General features: G+C 48.7%; 1 protein-coding gene across 12 annotated transcripts in view; it reads left to right on the top strand.

The window, feature by feature from the left end:
* The window catches only part of RERE (arginine-glutamic acid dipeptide repeats), a 719,262-nt gene that overhangs the window by 565,372 nt on the left and 134,519 nt on the right, over positions 1–19,371 (top strand). For all 12 annotated transcript variants that reach the window (XM_063943111.1, XM_063943110.1, XM_063943109.1 and 9 more), the window contains one exon: positions 17,603–17,651. In XM_063943111.1, the coding sequence (XP_063799181.1) occupies positions 17,603–17,651 (49 nt within the window). The remainder of the gene's footprint in view (positions 1–17,602; positions 17,652–19,371) is intronic.

The following is a 19,371-nucleotide window of genomic DNA, read 5'->3' on the forward strand; positions in this document are numbered from 1 at the left end:
CAACAGCACGGGTGGATTCTAAATATTCCAAAATCGCAGCTGATCCCGACGACACGTCTGCTGTGCCTAGGGATGATTCTGGACACAGTCCAGAAAAAGGTGTTTCTCCCGGAAGAGAAAGCCAGGGAGTTATCCGAGCTAGTCAGGAACCTCCTAAAAACAGTGCATCATTGCACAAGGGTCCTGGTAAAAATGGTGGCTTCCTACGAAGCAATTCCATTCGACAGATTTCACGCAAGAACTTTTCAGTGGGATCTGCTGGACAAATGGTCCGGATCGCATCTTCAGATGCATCAGCGGATAACCCTATATCCAAGGACAAGGGTGTCTCTCCTGTGGTGGTTATAGAGTGCTCATCTTCTAGAGGGCCGCAGATTCGGCATTCAGGATTGGATGCTGGTGACCACGGAGCCCAGCCCGAGAGGCTGGGGAGCAGTCACACAAGAAAAAAATTTCCAGGGAGTGTGATCAAGTCTGGAGACTTTTCTCCACATAAATATACTGGAGCTAAGGGTAAATTTATAATGCTCTAAGCTTAGCAAGACCTCTGCTTCAAGGTCAGCCGGTATTGATCCAGTGGGAAAAACATCACGGCAGTCGCCCACGTAAACAGACAGGGCGACACAAGAAGCAGGAGGGCAATGGCAAAAACTGCAAGGACTTTTCGCTGGGCGGAAAATCATGTGATAGCACTGTCAGCAGTGTTTCATCCCGGGAATGGAAACTGGGAAGCAGACTTCCTCTGCAGGCACGACCTCCACCCGGGAGAGTGGAAACTTCATCGGGAAGTTTTTTCCACATGATTGTAAACCGTTGGGAAATACCAAAGGTGGACATGATGGCGTCCCGTCTGAACAAAAAACGGGACAGGTATTGCGCCAGGTCAAGAGACCCTCAGGCAATAGCTGTGGACGTTCTGGTAACACCGTGGGTGTACCAGTCGTGTATGTGTTCCCTCCTCTGCTTCTCATACCTAAGGTGCTGAGAATTATAAGACGTAGAGGAGTAAGAACTATACTCATGGCTCCGGATTGGCCAAGAAGGACTTGGTACCCGGAACTTCAAGAGATGCTTACAGAGGTCTTATGGCCTCTGCCGCTAAGAAGGGACTTGCTTCAGCAAGTACCATGTCTGTTCCAAGACTTACCGCAGCTGCGTTTGTCGGCATGGCGGTGGAAAGCCGGATCCTAAGGGAAAAAGGCATTCCGGAAGAGGTCATTCCTACCCTGGTCAAAGCCAGAAAGGAGGTGACCGCACAACATTATCACCACATGTGGCGAAAATATGGCGTGGTGTGAGGCCAGGAAGGCCCCACAAAGAAATTTCAACTCGGTCGTTTCATGCATTTCCTGCAAACAGGAGTGTCTATGGGCCTCAAATTGGGGTCCATTAAGGTTCAAATTTCGGCCCTGTCTATTTTCTTCCAGAAAGAATTGGCTTCAGTTCCTGAAGTCCAGAAGTTTGTCAAGGGAGTATTGCATATACAACCCCCTTTTGTGCCTCCAGTGGCACTGAGGGATCTCAACGTAGTTCTGGGATTCCTCAAATCACATTGGTTTAAAACCAGTCAAATCTATGGATTTGAAGCATCTCACATGAAAAGTGACCATGCTCTTGGCCCTGGCCTGGACCAGGCGAGTGTCAAATTGGTGGTTTTTTCTCAAAAAAGCCCATATCTGTTTGTCCATTCGGACAGGGCAGAGCTGCGGACTCGTCCCCAGTTCTCTCCCTAAGGTGGTGTCAGTGTTTCACCTGAACCAGCTTATTGGGGTGCCTTGCACCTACTAGGGACTTGGAGGACTCCAAGTTGCTGGATGTTGTCAAGGCCCTGAAAATGTGTTCCAGGACGGCTGGAGTCAGGAAAACTGACTTGCTGTTATCCTGTATGCACCCAACAAACTGGGTGCTCTTGCTTCTAAGCAGACTATTGCTAGTTGGATGTGTAATACAATTCAGCTTGCACATTCTGTGGCAGGCCTGCCACAGCCAAAATATGTAAATGCCCATTCCACAAGGAAGGTGGGCTCATCTTGGGCGGCTGCCCGAGGGGTCTCGGCTTTACAACTTTGCCGAGCAGCTACTTGGTCAGGGGCAAACACGTTTGCTAAATTCTACAAATTTGATACCCTGGCTAAGGAGGACCTGGAGTTCTCTCATTCGGTGCTGCAGAGTCATCCGCACTCTCCCGCCCGTTTGGGAGCTTTGGTATAATCCCCATGGTCCTTTCAGGAACCCCAGCATCCACTAGGACGATAGAGAAAATAAGAATTTACTTACCGATAATTCTATTTCTCGGAGTCCGTAGTGGATGCTGGGCGCCCATCCCAAGTGCGGATTATCTGCAATACTTGTACATAGTTACAAAAATCGGGTTATTATTGTTGTGAGCCATCTTTTCAGAGGCTCCGCTGTTATCATACTGTTAACTGGGTTTAGATCACAAGTTGTACGGTGTGATTGGTGTGGCTGGTATGAGTCTTACCCGGGATTCAAAATTCCTCCCTTATTGTGTACGCTCGTCCGGGCACAGTACCTAACTGGCTTGGAGGAGGGTCATAGGGGGAGGAGCCAGTGCACACCACCTGATCGGAAAGCTTTACTTTTGTGCCCTGTCTCCTGCGGAGCCGCTATTCCCCATGGTCCTTACGGAGTCCCAGCATCCACTAGGACGTCAGAGAAACATTTTTATATGCACATTAACTCATGTGCAAAGTAAACGATTGCCAGACGTGATGATGCGATGACACTTACTGTGTTAAGTGCATTGAGTGTAGTATCATCACGAGATGCAGCAACACAACCATCTTCTGTAGAGCCACCATCGCACATCCCTGCAAAGGCAGTGCTGTGCGCTACCTTTAGAAGACTGCAAGGGTCTTCAGCCGCCGATTCTGGACCTCTTGGTCCTTTCAGGAACCCCAGCATCCACTACGGACTCCGAGAAATAGAATTATCGGTAAGTAAATTCTTATTTTTTTATTTTACAGGGAAGCTGCTGGCAACAGCTTCCCTGCTTCGTGGGACTTAGGGGGGGAAGTAGGAACCAACTTCTCAGTTAGGTTAATGGCTCTGCTTCCGCTGACAGGACACCATTAGCTCCTGAAGGATACTGAACACAGCCCTTGCCTGGCTGCTGCTCACTCCCACAGCACTGCCGCCACCCCCTATTAGAGCCAGAAGTCAGAAGGCTGGTGAGTATTTACCGGAGACCTGCAGAGAGGGGCCCTCCGATCATCATGGCGGCATAAAGGTACCAGCAACATGCCTCTCAGCGCAGGGTGCAGAGCGGGGGGGGGGGGGGGGGGGTTCACTGTGAGGGACATGACAAATACTTACTCTCACTGGCAAAATGTACATACATGTGAGCCGCTGATGTACACTACCCCCGCCAGTATAGATATTACTGTGGCTGAACTGTGCCATTACAGGGGGGTGGGGCTTCACCTCAGAATTGCTTGTAACACTCAATTGGCACCATTTTCTCCTCACAGAGGCTGCTGACGACCTAAAATTTGGTCAGTCAGTTCTGCAGGAACATTAGCACTTTCCCGCCCGTACTGGGAGCTTTGGTATATCCCCATGGTACTAAAATGGACCCCAGCATCCTCTAGGACGTAAGAGAAAATAGGATTTTAATAACCTACCGGTAAATCCTTTTCCCGTAGTCCGTAGAGGATGCTGGGCGCCCGCCCAGTGCTCCATTTTTCCTGCTAATTAACTTATGTTTAGTTGTTGACAGCTGTTGCGTTATGCATGCTGGTTGGCATGAGTTATGTTAAAGGCCATGTAAGCCCACATGTTTCTTATATATGGTGTGAGCTGGTGTGAATCTCGCCACAAGTTATTAGTATATCCTCTCTAGAATATGTACATCTCCTCGGGCACAGTTCCTATACTGAGGTCTGGAGGAGGGCATAGAGGGAGGAGCCAGTTCACACTGTTAAAAAGTCTTAAAGTGCCGAAGGCTCCTGCGGAACCGTCTATACTCCATGGTACTAAAATTGACCCCAGCATCCTCTACGGACAAGGATTTACCGGTAGGTTATTAAAATCCTATTTCTCTAACGTCCTAGTGGATGCTGGGGACTCCGTAAGGACCATGGGGAATAGATGGGCTCCGCAGGAGACAGGGCACTTTAAGAAAGAATTAGGAATACTGGTGTGCACTGGCTCCTCCCTCTATGTCCCTCCTCCAGACCTCAGTTTGAATCTGTGCCTGGACGAGCTGGGTGCACCTTAGTGAGCTCTCCTGAGCTTGCTAAATAGAAAGTATTTTGTTAGGATTTTTTTATTTTCAGAGAGATCTGCTGGCAACAGACTCTCTGCTACGTGGGACTGAGGGGAGAGAAGCAGCCCTACTCACTGTGGATAGGTCTTGCTTCTTAGACTACTGGACACCATTAGCTCCAGAGGGATCGTACACAGGAATGCACCCTTGGTAGTCCGATCCCAGAGCCGCGCCGCCGTCCCCCTCGCAGAGCCAGAAGCCGGCGTGAGAAGCAAGAAGACTTCAAAATCGGCGGCAGAAGACTCCAGTCTTCATATGAGGTAGCGCACAGCACTGCAGCTGTGCGCCATTGCTCCCACATTAAACCCACACACTCCGGTCACTGTAGGGTGCGGGGCGCAGGGGGGGCGCCCTGGGCAGCAATTAGAGACCTCTTTGCAAAGTGGGCATATATACAGTTGGGCACTGTATATATGCATGAGCCCCCGCCATTATTTTACACAAAATCGCGGAACAGAAGCCCCGCCGCTGAGGGGGCGGGGCTTCTTCCTCAGCACTTACCAGCGCCATTTTCTCTCCACAGCTCCGCTGAGAGGAAGCTCCCCAGGCTCTCCCCTGCAGAGTCACGGTAGAAAGAGGATAAAAAGAGAGGGGGGGCACATAAATTTAGCGCAAAATCAGTATATACAGCAGCTACTGGGTAAACACTAAGTTACTGTGTAATTCCTGGGTCATATAGCGCTGGGGTGTGTGCTGGCATACTCTCTCTCTGTCTCTCCAAAAGGCCTTGTGGGGGTTCTGTCCTCAAATAGAGCATCCCCTGTGTGTGTGGTGTGTCTGTACGCTTGTGTCGGCATGTTTGACGAGGAAGGCTATGTGGAAGCAGAGCAAGTACAAATGAATGTGGGATCGCCGCCGACGCCCGATTGGATGGATATGTGGAAGGTTTTAAATGATAATGTTAATTCCTTGCATAAAAGGTTGGATAAAGCTGAAGCCTTGGGACAGTCAGGGTCTCAACCCATACCTGCTCCTACAGCGCAGAGGCCGTCAGGGTCTCAGAAGCGCCCACTATCCCAAATTGTTGACACCGATATCGACACGGATTCTGACTCCAGTGTCGATGGCGATGATGCAAAGTTGCATCCTAAAATGGCTAAAGTCATCCGCTACATGATTATAGCAATGAAGGATGTATTGCACATCTCCGAGGAAAACCCAGTCCCTGACAAGAGGGTTTATATGTTTGGGGAAAAAAGGCATGAGGTGACCTTTCCCCCTTCACATGAGTTAAATGAGTTATGTGAAAAAGCTTGGGAATCTCCAGATAGAAAAATGCAGATTTCCAAACGGTTGCTTATGGCGTATCCTTTCCCGCCAACGGGCAGGTTACGCTGGGAATCCTCCCCTAGGGTAGACAAAGCTTAGACACGCTTATCTAAGAAGGTAGCCCTGCCGTCACAGGATACGGCCACCCTAAAAGATCCTGCGGATAGAAAGCAGGAAGGTATCCTGAAGTCCATTTATACACATTCAGGTACCCTACTAAGGCCGGCAATTGCGTCGGCCTGGATGTGTAGTGCTGTAGCAGCATGGACAGATACTTTATCTGAGGAACTTGATACCTTGGACAAGGATACTATAATACTGACCCTGGGGCATATAAAAGACGCTGTCCTATATATGAGAGATGTCCAGAGAGACATTAGCCTACTGAGCTCTAGAATAAATGCAATGTCTATTTCTGCCAGAAGGGTCCTGTGGACTCGGCAATGGACAGGTGATGCCGACTCAAAAAGGCACATGGAGGTTTTACCTTACAAGGGTGAGGAATTGTATGGGGACGGTCTCTCTGACCTAGTTTCCACAGCTACGGCTGGGAAGTCAAATTTTTTGCCATATATTCCCTCACAACCTAAGAGAGCACCGTATTACCAAATGCAGTCCTTTCGATCACAAAGAGGCAAGAGAGTCCGAGGTGCGTCCTTTCTTGCCAGAGGTAGGGGTAGAGGAAAGAAGCTGCACAATACAGCTAGTTCCCAGGAACAGAAGTCCTCCCCGGCTTCCACTAAATCCACCGCATGACGCTGGGGCTCCACAGGTGGAGCCAGGATCGGTGGGGGCGCGTCTCCAAAATTTCAGCCACCAGTGGGTTCGCTCACGGGTGGATCCCTGGGCTATACAGATTGTATCTCAGGGATACAAGCTGGAATTCGAAGTGATGCCCCCTCACCGTTACCTCAAATCGGCCCTGCCAGCTTCCCCCATAGAGAGGGAAATAGTGTTAGCGGCAATTCACAAATTATATCTCCAGCAGGTGGTGGTAAAGGTTCCCCTCCTTCAACAGGGAAGGGGTTACTATTCGACAATGTTTGTGGTACCGAAACCGGACGGTTCGGTCAGACCCATATTGAATTTAAAATCCCTGAACAGTTATCTGAAAAGGTTCAAGTTCAAGATGGAATCGCTCAGAGCGGTCATTGCAAGCCTGGAAGAGGGGGATTTTATGGTGTCTCTGGACATAAAGGATTCTTACCTGCATGTCCCCATTTATTCACCTCATCAGGAGTACCTCAGATTGTGGTACAGGACTGTCATTACCAATTCCAGACGTTGCCGTTTGGTCTGTCCACGGCACCGAGAATATTTACCAAGGTAATGGCAGAAATGATGGTGCTTCTTCGAAAGCAAGGAGTCACAATTATCCCATACTTGGACGATCTCCTCATAAAGGCGAGGTCCAGAGAGCAGTTGCTGATCAGCGTAGCACACTCTCGGGAAGTGTTGCAACAGCACGGCTGGATTCTGAATATTCCAAAGTCGCAGCTGATTCCTACGACGCGTCTGCCCTTCCTGGGCATGATTCTGGACACAGACCAGAAGAAGGTTTTTCTCCCGACGGAGAAGGCTCAGGAGCTCGTGACTCTGGTCAGAGACCTCTTAAAACCAAAACAGGTGTCGGTGCATCACTGCACGCGAGTCCTGGGAAAGATGGTGGCGTCATACAAGGCCATTCCCTTCGGCAGGTTCCATGCGAGGACTTTTCAGTGGGATCTGTTGGACAAGTGGTCCGAATCACATCTTCAGATGCATCGGCTGATCACCCTATTCCCCAGGGCCAGGGTGTCTCTTCTGTGGTGGCTGCAGAGTGCTCACCCTCTCGAGGGTCGCAGGTTCGGCATTCAGAACTGGGTCCTGGTGACCACGGATGCAAGCCTCCGAGGGTGGGGGGCAGTCACACAGGGAAGAAATTTCCAGAGTCTGTGGTCAAGTCAGGAGACTTGTCTGCACATCAATATCCTGGAACTAAGGGCCAAGTCAAGCGGAGCCTCTGCTTCGCAACCAATCGGTGCTGATTCAGTCAGACAACATCACCGCAGTGGCTCATGTAAACCGCCAAGGCGGCACAAGGAGCAGGGTGGCGATGGCGGAAGCCACCAGAATTCTTCGCTGGGCGGAGAATCACGTAAAAGCACTGTCAGCAGTGTTCATTCCGGGAGTGGACAACTGGGAAGCAGATTTCCTCAGCAGGCACGACCTCCACCCGGGAGAGTGGGGACTTCATCAAGAAGTCTTCACACAGATTACAAGTCGATGGGAACTGCCTCAGGTGGACATGATGGCATCCCTCCTCAACAAAAAGCGACAAATGTATTGCGGCAGGTCAAGAGACCCTCAGGCAATAGCTGTGGACGCACTAGTGACACCGTGGGTGTTCCAGTCGGTTTATGTGTTTCCTCCTCTTCCTCTCATACCCAAGGTGCTGAGAATCATAAGAAAAAGAGGAGTGAGAACAATACTCATTGTTCCGGATTGGCCAAGAAGGACTTGGTATCTGGAACTGCAAGAAATGCTCACAGAGGACCCATGGCCTCTGCCTCTCAGACAGGATCTTTTGCAACAGGGGGCCCTGTCTGTTCCAAGACTTACCGCGGCTGCGTTTGACGGCATGGCGGTTGAACGCCGGATCCTAGCAGAAAAAGGCATTCCGGATGAGGTTATTCCTACGCTAATAAAGGCTAGGAAGGACGTGACGGCTAAACATTATCACCGTATATGGTGAAAATATGTTGCTTGGTGTCAGGCCAGGAATGCCCCTACAGAGGAATTCCGGCTGGGCCGTTTCCTTCACTTCCTACAGTCGGGAGTGACTATGGGCTTAAAATTGGGGTCCATTAAGGTCCAGATTTCAGCCCTATACATTTTCTTTCAAAAGGAACTGGCTTCTCTTCCCGAAGTTCAGACGTTTGTAAAGGGAGTGCTGCATATTCAGCCCCCTTTTGTGCCACCAGTGGCACCTTGGGATCTTAACGTGGTGTTGAGTTTCCTGAAATCACACTGGTTTGAGCCACTTAAAACCGTGGAGTTAAAATATCTCACGTGGAAGGTGGTCATGCTATTGGCCTTAGCTTCGGCTAGGCGTGTGTCAGAATTGGCGGCTTTGTCACATAAAAGCCCCTATCTGGTTTTCCATATGGACAGGGCAGAATTACGGACTCGTCCGCAATTTCTGCCAAAAGTGGTGTCCTCTTTTCATTTGAACCAACCTATTGTGGTGCCTGCGGCTACTCGTGACTTGGAGGATTCCAAGTTACTAGATGTAGTCAGGGCTTTGAAGGTTTATGTAGCCAGAACGGCTGGAGTCAGGAAAACTGAGTCGCTGTTTATCCTGTATGCATCCAACAAGCTGGGTGCTCCTGCTTCAAAGCAAACTATTGCTCGCTGGATCTGTAACACGATTCAGCAGGCTCATTCTGCGGCTGGATTGCCGCCTGCAAAATCAGTAAAAGCCGATTCCACAAGGAAGGTGGGCTCTTCTTGGGCGGCTGCCCGAGGGGTCTCGGCATTACAGCTTTGCCGAGCAGCTACTTGGTCGGGTTCAAACACTTTTGCAAAGTTCTACAAGTTTGATACCCTGGCTGAGGAGGACCTTGTGTTTGCTCATTCGGTGCTGCAGAGTCATCCGCACTCTCCCGCCCGTTTGGGAGCTTTGGTATCCCCATGGTCCTTACGGAGTCCCCAGCATCCACTAGGACGTTAGAGAAAATAAGATTTTACTCACCGGTAAATCTATTTCTCGTAGTCCGTAGTGGATGCTGGGCGCCCGTCCCAAGTGCGGACTTCTTCTGCAATACTTGTATATAGTTATTGCTTAAATAAGGGCTATGTTATGGTTGCATCAGGTTTATCTGGTGCTCTGTTGTTGTTCATACTGTTAACTGGGTAAGTTTATCACGAGTTATACGGTGTGATTGGTGTGGCTGGTATGAGTCTTACCCTGGATTCCAAAATCCTTTCCTTGTACTGTCAGCTCTTCCGGGCACAGTTTCCTTAACTGAGGTCTGGAGGAGGGACATAGAGGGAGGAGCCAGTGCACACCAGTATTACTAATTCTTTCTTAAAGTGCCCTGTCTCCTGCGGAGCCCGTCTATTCCCCATGGTCCTTACGGAGTCCCCAGCATCCACTACGGACTACGAGAAATAGATTTACCGGTAAGTAAAATCTTATTTTTTCCTGCTACCGATTCCTCTCGCTGTGCAACCAAGCATCTGACTTGCCTTTCTCATTGCTTTGTTGCATTGCTTTCCTGCCTTTAAGTCACTTGAAATAGTGACTCCTAAATCCCTTTCCTCAGTAGGTTCCATTATAGTACCCTTGATACTATATTTAGCCTTTGAGTTTTTGAGACCCAAGTGCATGATTTTGCATTTTTTAGCATTAAACTGTAGTCGAAACGTTCTTGACCATTTCTCAAGCGTAGCTAGGTCATCATTTGTTTTACCCCTCCTGGTGTGTCTTCCCTGTTGCAAATCTTTGTATCATCTGCAAAAAGGCATGTTTTCTCTTTAATACCATTTGCAATGTCACCAACAAAGATATTAAAGAGAACTGGTTCAAGTACAGATCCCTGGGGTACTCCACTAGTTCCTTCCAAAGATCGCACTCCATTTACTACAACTGTCTATTTCCTATCCTGCAACCAGGTTCTTATCCATTTAACTGTTTTATAATCCACCCCCCACGCTTTCAAGTTTATTAACAGTCTGCGATGTGGGACAGTGTCAGATGCCTTACTAAAGTCTAGATATGCTACATCTACAGCTCCCCCTTGATCTATTATTTTCATCACAGAGTCAAAAAAGTCAATATGATTTGTTTGGCATGATCTCCCACCAGTAAATCCATGCTGTTTTGGATCCTGTAAGTTGTTTGATTTAAGATATTGCACAACTCTCTCTCTCAATAGTTTTTCCATTACTTTCCCTACTACTGATGTAAGGCTTACTGGTCTGTAGTTACTTCTTCCTTGCTTCCACTTTTGTACAGTGGAACTACATTCGCTCTTTTCCAGTCCTCTGGAATGGCACCTGTATTTAGTGACTGGTTAAATAATTCTGTTAATGGTGCCACCAGCACATCTTTTAGCTCTTTTAGTATCCTTGGGTGTATCCCACTGATTTATCCACTTTTAGTTTTGAAAGTTCTGTTACGACCTTCTGCTCTGTAAATGTAGCTGAAATCTATAAATAAACCGAAAATGGTTTTGAAAGAATTCACCAACTATATTTCTCTAACGTCCTTGAGGATGCTGGGACTCCGTGAGGACCATGGGGAATAGACGGGCTCCGCAGGAGATAGGGCACTTTAAGAAAGCTTTGGACTCTGGGTGTGCACTGGCTCCTCCCTCTATGCCCCTCCTCCAGACCTCAGTTTTACACTGTGCCCAGAGCAAGATGGGTGCACTGCAGAGAGCTCTCCAGAGTTCTCTGCCTAGAAGCATTTTTGTTTGGATTTTTTTCTTTCTACATTTTACTACTTTTTCACAAGGAGCACTGCTGGCAACAGGCTCCCTGCATCGTGGGACTGAGGAGAGGGGAGCAGACCTTCTTGTCAAAGATAGGCTCTGCTTCCTCGGCTACTGGACACCATTAGCTCCAGAGGGGTTGAACGCAGGTTCTTACTGGGCGTCCGGAGCCGCGCCGCCGTTTTCCTCACAGAGCTAGAAGTACAGATGTCGTCAGGCGGCAGAAGCCTTCAGCTTCACTGAGGTAACGCACAGCACTGCAGCTGTGCGTCATTGCTCCCATACACCTCACATACTCCGGTCACTGTAAGGGCGCAGGGGGGGGCGCCCTGGGCGGCAATATAAACCTCTGCATGGCATAAAGAATATATACATGTACAGGTGGGCTCTGTACATGTATATAAAAGAGCCCCTGCCATATTTCACTAAGTTTGAGTGGGACAGAAGCCCGCCGCCGAGGGGGCGGGGCTTCTCCCTCAGCACTCACCAGCGCCATTTTCTCTCCCCAACACTGCTGAGAGGAAGCTCCCCGGACTCTCCCCTGCTTACACACTGTGAAAGGGTGCTTAAAAGAGAGGGGAGGGGCACATAATTGGCGGTTTACATATTATACAGCGCTGCTGGGGAAAAACAATTTGTGTTGGTTTCCAGGGTTATTGCGCTGGGGTGTGTGCTGGCATACTCTCTCTCTCTCTCTCTCTCCAAAGGGCCTTGACAGGGATACTGTCTTCAGGAAAGGGGTTCCCTGTGTGTGTGTGTGTGTGTGTGTGAAGTGTGTCGGTACGCGTGTGTCGACATGTTTGACGATGAAGGCTCGCTTAATGTGGAGGGGGAGTGCTTGAATGTCAGGTCGCCGTCGGCAACGCCGACACCAGAATGGGTTGATATGCTGAATGTCTTGAATGCAAATGTCAATCTATTGCATAAAAGATTAGACAAAGCAGAAGCTAGGGATCAGTCAGGTATCCAGTCCATGCCTGTCCCTGGGGCGCCAGGTCCTTCGGGGTCTCAGAAGCGCACCATATCCCAGATCGATGACACAGATACCGGCACAGATACTGACTCTAGTGTCGACTATGAAGATGCAAAATTACAGCCAAAGGTGGCTAAGGGTATATGGTACATGATTATGGCCATTAAAGAGGTTTTGCATATTACTGAGGAACCCCCTGTCCCTGACACGAGGGTACACATGTATAAAGGGAAAAAGCCTGAAGTCACTTTTCCGTCCTCATTTGAATTAAGTGACTTGTGCGAAAAGGCTTGGGCATCTCCGGATAGGAGACCACAAGTTCCCAAAAGGATTCTCATGGCGTATCCTTTTCCACAAACTGATAGGATACGCTGGGAATCTTCGCCAAAAGTTGACAAGGCGCTGACACGTTTGTCCAAAAAGGTGGCACTGCCTTCTCAGGATACGGCTTCCCTCAAGGAACCTGCTGATCGCAGGCAGGAAATTACCAAAAAGCACATTTACAATCATTCCGGTACTATTGCTCGACCGGCTATGGCTTCGGCCTGGGTGTGTAGTGCGGTTGTAGCATGGGCAGATTCCTTATCTACGGAAAATGACACCTTAGATAGGGACGCCATTCAAATGACCAAAGAGCATATCCGAGATGTTGCCTTGTATATGAGGGATGCTCAGAGAGACATTTGTTTATTAAGCTCCAGAATAAATGCTATGTCTATTTCTGCTAGGCGGCTCTTGTGGACCCGACAGTGGACGGGAGATGCCGATTCAAAGCGGCATATGGAGTCCTTGCCTTACAAGGGGGTGGAGTTGTTTGGAGACGGCCTCTTGGATCTTGTCTCTACGGCTATGGCTGGTAAGTCAAATTTCTTACCTTATGTCCCCCCGCAACATACAAAAAAGGCACCTCATTATCAAATGCAGTCCTTTCGTTCCAATAAAAACAAGAAGGTACGTGGATTATCCTTTGTTGCCAGGGGAAAGGCAGGGGGAAAAAGCTGCACACAGCTAGTTCCCAAGAGCAGAAGTCCTCCCCCGCGTCTGCAAAGTCCACCGCATGATGCTGGGAGGCAGATCTGGTGGGGGCTCGTCTTCGATTTTTCAGCCACGTCTGGGTTCACTCGCAGGTGGATCCCTGGGCATTAGAGATTGTTTCCCAGGGATACAGGCTGGAATTCGAAGGCTTGCCTCCTCGACGATTTTTCAAATCGGCTCTGCCGGCTTCCCCGTCAGAGAGGGAGCTAGTGTTGACAGCAATCCAAAAATTGTATATTCAACAGGTGATTGTCACAGTTCCTCATCTCCAGCAAGGAGAGGGATATTACTCAACCCTGTTTGTGGTCCCGGAACCGGACGGTTCGTTCAGACCCATTTTAAACCTGAAATCTCTGAACCTGTACTTGAAGAGGTTCAAGTTCAAAATGGAATCACTCAGGGCGGTCATCGCCAGCCTGGAGGGGTGGGGATTGGATGGTGTCCCTGGACATAAAGGATGCTTACCTTCATGTTCCGATATTCCCCCCGCATCAGGCGTTCCTGAGATTTGCAGTGCAGGACTGTCACTACCAATTTCAGACGTTGCCGTTTGGGCTTTCCACGGCCCCGAGAATTTTCACCAAGGTAATGGCGGAAATGATGGTGCTCCTGCGCAGGCAGGGGGACACAATTATCCCATACTTGGACGATCTCCTCATAAAGGCGAGATCTCGGGAGAGGTTGCTGGACAGGGTGTCTCTGTCCATGAAGACGTTGCAGTTACACGGCTGGATTCTCAATATACCGAAGTCCCAGCTAGTCCCTACAACGCGTCTGACCTTTTTGGGGCTGATTCTAGACACAGACCAGAAAAAGGTTTTTCTTCCGATAGAAAAGGTTCAGGAACTCCTAGCCATGGTCAGGAACCTATTAAAACCAAAAAAGGTTTCAGTGCATCATTGCACTCGGGTCCTGGGGAAGATGGTGGCTTCCTACGAGGCCATCCGTTTCGGCAGGTTCCATGCGAGGACCTTTCAATGGGACCTTTTGGATAAGTGGTCCGGGTCCCATTTACAAATGCATCAAAGGATCACACTGTCTCCCAGGACGACCAGGGTATCTCTCCTGTGGTGGCTGAACAGTGCTCACCTACTAGAAGGTCGCAGGTTCGGCATTCAGGACTGGGTCCTCGTGGCCACGGACGCAAGCCTCCAAGGCTGGGGAGCAGTGACACTGGGAAGAAATTTCCAAGGTCTCTGGTCAAGCCTAGAGTCTTGTCTCCACATCAACGTCCTGGAGCTGAGGGCCATATACAACGCCCTGCGTCAAGCGGAGGAATTGCTTCAGAGAAAAACGGTTTTGATTCAGTCAGACAATGTCACGGCAGTGGCTCATATAAACCGCCAAGGCGGAACAAGGAGCAGAATGGCCATGGCAGAAGCGACCAGGATTCTACGCTGGGCGGAAGGCCATGTAAACGCGCTGTCAGCGGTGTTCATCCCGGGGGTGGACAACTGGGAGGCGGACTTCCTCAGCAGGCACGACCTGCGTCCGGGAATTCTTCGCACAGATCACGGATCGCTGGGGACTGCCTCAAATCGACATGATGGCATCCCGTCTCAACAAAAAGCTAAAGCGGTATTGCGCCAGGTCAAGGGACCCTCAGGCGGTAGTGGTAGACGCTCTGGTGACACCTTGGGTGTTCAGATCGGTCTGTTTCCTCCTCTTCCTCTCATACCCAAGGTGTTGAGAATAATATGAAGAAGCAGGGTCAGAACAATACTCATTGTTCCAGATTGGCCACGGAGGACTTGGTATCCGGAGCTGCAAGAGTTGCTCGCAGGGGATCCGTGGCCTCTAACTCTAAGGCAGGACCTGCTGCGGCAGGGGCCCTGTCTGTTCCAAGACTTACCGCGGCTACGTTTGACGGCATGGCGGTTGAACGCCGGTTCCTAGCGGAAAAAGGGATTCTGGAGAAGGTCATTCCTACCCTGATCAAGGCTAGGAAAGACGTGACGTTAAAACATTATCACCGTATATGGCGGAAATATGTTTCTTGGTGTGAGGCCAGAGCCACTCCTACGAATGAGTTCCATTTGGGCCGTCTACTCCACTTCCTTCAAACAGGAGTGACTTTGGGCCTAAAATTAGGGTCCATAAAGGTCCAGATTTCGGCCTTATCCATTTTCTTTCAAAGAGAATTGGCCTCTATTCCTGAAGTACAGACCTTTGTGAAGGGAGTGCTGCATATTCAGCCTCCTTTTGTGCCTCCGGTGGCGCCTTGGGATCTTAACGTGGTGTTACGGTTCCTCAAGTCACCTTGGTTTGAACCACTCAACTGTGGAGTTGAAATACCTCACGTGGAAAGTGGTCATGTTGTTGGCGTTAGCTTCGGCAAGACGTGTTTCCGAATTGGCAGCTTTATCACATAAAAGCACATACTTGGTTTTTCACGTGGATAGGGCAGAGTTGAGGACTCGCCCTCACTTTCTGCCAAAAGTGGTCTCATCTTTTCATGTGAACCAACCTATTGTCGTGCCTGTGGCTACACGGGACTTGGAGGATTCCGAGTCCCTAGATGTAGTCAGGGCTTTGAAGATTTATGTGACCAGAACGGCTAGAATCGGGAAGACTGAAGCTTTGTTCGTTCTGTATGCGGCCAACAAGGTTGGTACTCCTGCTTCAAAGCAGACTATTGCTCGCTGGATCTGTAACACGATTCAGCAGGCGCATTCTACGGCAGGATTGCCGTTACCGAAATCGGTTAAGGCCCACTCCACTAGGAAAGTGGGCTCTTCTTGGGTGGCTGCCCGAGGGGTCTCGGCATTACAGTTGTGTCGAGCAGCTACTTGGTCAGGGACAAACACCTTTGCAAAGTTCTATAAGTTTGATACCCTGGCTGTGGAGGACCTCCTGTTTGCTTAATCGGTGCTGCAGAGTCATCCACACTCTCCCACCCGTTTGGGAGCTTTGGTATAATCCCCATGGTCCTTACGGAGTCCCAGCATCCTCAAGGACGTTAGAGAAAATAAGATTTTACTTACCGGTAAATCTATTTCTCGTAGTCCGTAGAGGATGCTGGGCGCCCGTCCCAAGTGCGGACTTCTTCTGCAAGACTTGTATATAGTTATTACTTACATAAGGGTTATGTTATAGTTTTCGGTGGTACCGTGGCTATGTTGTTGTTCATACTGTTAACTGGGTAAGTTTATCACAAGTTATACGGTGTGATTGGTGTGGCTGGTATGAATCTCGCCCTTAGATTTACAAAAATCCTTCCTCGTACTGTCCATCTCCTCTAAGCACTGTTTCCCTAACTGAGGTCTGGAGGAGGGGCATAGAGGGAGGAGCCAGTGCACACCCAGAGTCCAAAGCTTTCTTAAAGTGCCCTATCTCCTGCGGAGCCCGTCTATTCCCCATGGTCCTTACGGAGTCCCAGCATCCTCTACGGACTACGAGAAATAGATTTACCGGTAAGTAAAATCTTATTTATATACTGTTGTACTCACAACCTGATGGCACAAGCAGATATTAGTGTGATTTGTCAATGTTAGGTGTGTTCTTTCTTATTTCTAAAAATTAAAATTGTAAAAATTGTGATTTCCCTTTTCCATTACTCTTTTTAAACCAAAACACTGAAAAGTAGAAACTCATAGTGGTCAATCCAGTTTGCTGCGAAATGGTCGAGTTGCTGTTGCAATGACTGAGAAACGCCGCTACCAGCACAACAACTTGCGACCTGATCTCACCCCCCATTTGCAGATTTTGTACGCAGCATAATACTGTATACACCTAAAGCAGGAGTGGGCAATAAGCGGCCCTCCAGCTGCTGTGGGACTACACATCCCAGCATGCATGCCTCACTTTTACTATCAGGCCATGCGGTGATGTGGAGTTCAGCAGCTGGCGAGTAGCTTATCGCCCTCCCCACCAGCCACCGCCAGGCTTCTAGCTTGGCAATATACTGTATACAGTGGATATAGAAGCTACAGGCTTTGTGTGTCTAATTGGATCTTGCATAGCCAATCTGGGCATGATTTGGCAGTACGCAACCAGTTAGTAATGTTCCTGGGCAAATTGGCGATTTTCTTTTTTATATTTTCTTGAATTGTCCAGGTGAGACTAGACTATAGGTCCCCATACATCAGCAATCACAATAGTTTTTTTTTTTTTTTTTCCTAGGTTTAAAGATTCCCCAATACACCAATCTGCACCCACACATTATAGATATTTTTCAGTGTTTTATAGATCTTCAGCAAATACAGATCTGCCAATCTTTAAAGGCTCATCAATTTTGTAGAAACTATCTGCAAATCTGCTGATTGTTACCATACATTAGCAATCTACACAATGATCTGTGACAACCTGATTTAACAATCTCAATCATTTTTTGGTCTGAGTCTGCGATCTGTAAACCCCATACATTGCAGATTGATTTATACAATGGGCCTTATGGTATTACTAATTAAGCAATCTGTTCATGACAAGTATCTGGTTAAATTGTTTTCAGGTTACATAAATATATGCTGTTACCAAGTCCTGCATAATGCTAGTTCGATAGATAATTTTGTTTGATGCATATATTTCCATGCCTTAATGACTCTATTATGTCATTTACAGGAGGCTGAATAGCACCCAAGGGGAAATACGTGTGGGACCAAGTCACCAGGTACGTTTATTTGTGAACCTCAAAATGCTTAGAATCTTTCATGGTAAATGGTGGATTGTGGTGTGACATGCTGTGCAGCTCAGCAATGACTGACCCTTACACAACTAACTGCATTGTGTGGCAAATGTGCAACACTTGCACACATACACCATCAACAAAACATGTCACAGACAGCAATGACTGTCCATTACACAATTGGCACTTATTACTGTCCATTATATCACTGACTACATTGTACAGTGAATGTGTAATACACACCTACACCATATACAAAGTAAGTAACTGGCACGAACGACGAACCCTTATACCTCTGACTTTATTGTGTGTGAAGGGCCCTAATCCGATTTTTAAGGTATTGCACAGCCACAGGGAAGTGGCTGTGCAGTATGGTACCAATAAAATGCAAATGCAGCGGGAGGCGTCTTTATGCATCTGCGAGATCTGTGTTGGAGAGTCGCCTCCTGCATGCATCTGAGAGATCTACAGTTTGTATGAGAGACGCCCCCTGTATGCATCTGAGAGATCTACAGTATGTATGAGAGAGACGCCCCCTGCATGCGTCTGAGAGACCTATGTATGACAGAGACGTCCCCTGCATGCATCTGAGAGATCTACAGTATGTATGAGAGAGACGCCCCCTGCATGCGTCTGAGAGACCTATGTATGACAGAGACGTCCCCTGCATGCATCTGAGAGATCTATGTATGAGAGAGACGTCCCCTGCATGCATCTGAGAGATCTACAGTATGTATGAGAGACGCTCCCTGCATGCATCTGAGAGATCTACAGTATGTATGAGAGACGCTCCCTGCATGCATCTGAGAGATCTACAGTATGTATGAGAGACGCTCCCTGCATGCATCTGAGAGATCTACAGTATGTATGAGAGACGCTCCCTGCATGCATCTGAGAGATCTATGTTTGAGAGACGTCCCCTGCATGCTTCTGAGAGAGCTATGTATGAGAGAGACGTCCCCTGCATGCATCTGAGAGATCTACAGTATGTATGAGAGACGCTCCCTGCATGCATCTGAGAGATCTACAGTATGTATGAGAGACGCTCCCTGCATGCATCTGAGAGATCTATGTTTGAGAGACGTCCCCTGCATGCTTCTGAGAGAGCTATGTATGAGAGAGACGTCCCCTGCATGCATCTGAGAGATCTACAGTATGTATGAGAGACGCTCACTGCATGCATCTGAGAGATCAATGTTTGAGAGAGACGTCCCCTGCATGCATCTGAGAGATCTATGTGTGAGAGAGACGTCCCCTGCATGCATCTGAGAGATCTATGTACGAGAGAGACGTCCCCTGCATGCATCTGAGAGATCTATGTATATGAGAGACGTCGCCTGCATGCATCAGAGAGATCTGAGTGCTGTGTCTGAAGATGTGGCATCGGATCAACAATCGTGATGGTAGCAGACCTTGGTCAGTCTGCATAAGCAAAAGCTTACTCAGACTGAGTGTTGGATTCGGTCAGCCAGGTACAGGAAGTGTACGTCGCAGACACTGGGCCCGGCACGCCTACAAAACAGGGGCAATGTGTATAAAAGCGACCCGGTCACCGCCCCTAAATGCTGCAGCATGTCAGTCATGCTGTGGCTAAGGGGGAACTGCAAGCATTACCATATGACCCCTTCTACACATGCACAGGAACGGGTCTTACACATGCCTAGACCCACAAACATCGGATTTTTACATAAACTATTGGTCTCGC

This window comes from Pseudophryne corroboree, chromosome 10 (genome assembly GCF_028390025.1).
Source record: "Pseudophryne corroboree isolate aPseCor3 chromosome 10, aPseCor3.hap2, whole genome shotgun sequence".
NCBI lineage: Eukaryota > Metazoa > Chordata > Amphibia > Anura > Myobatrachidae > Pseudophryne > Pseudophryne corroboree.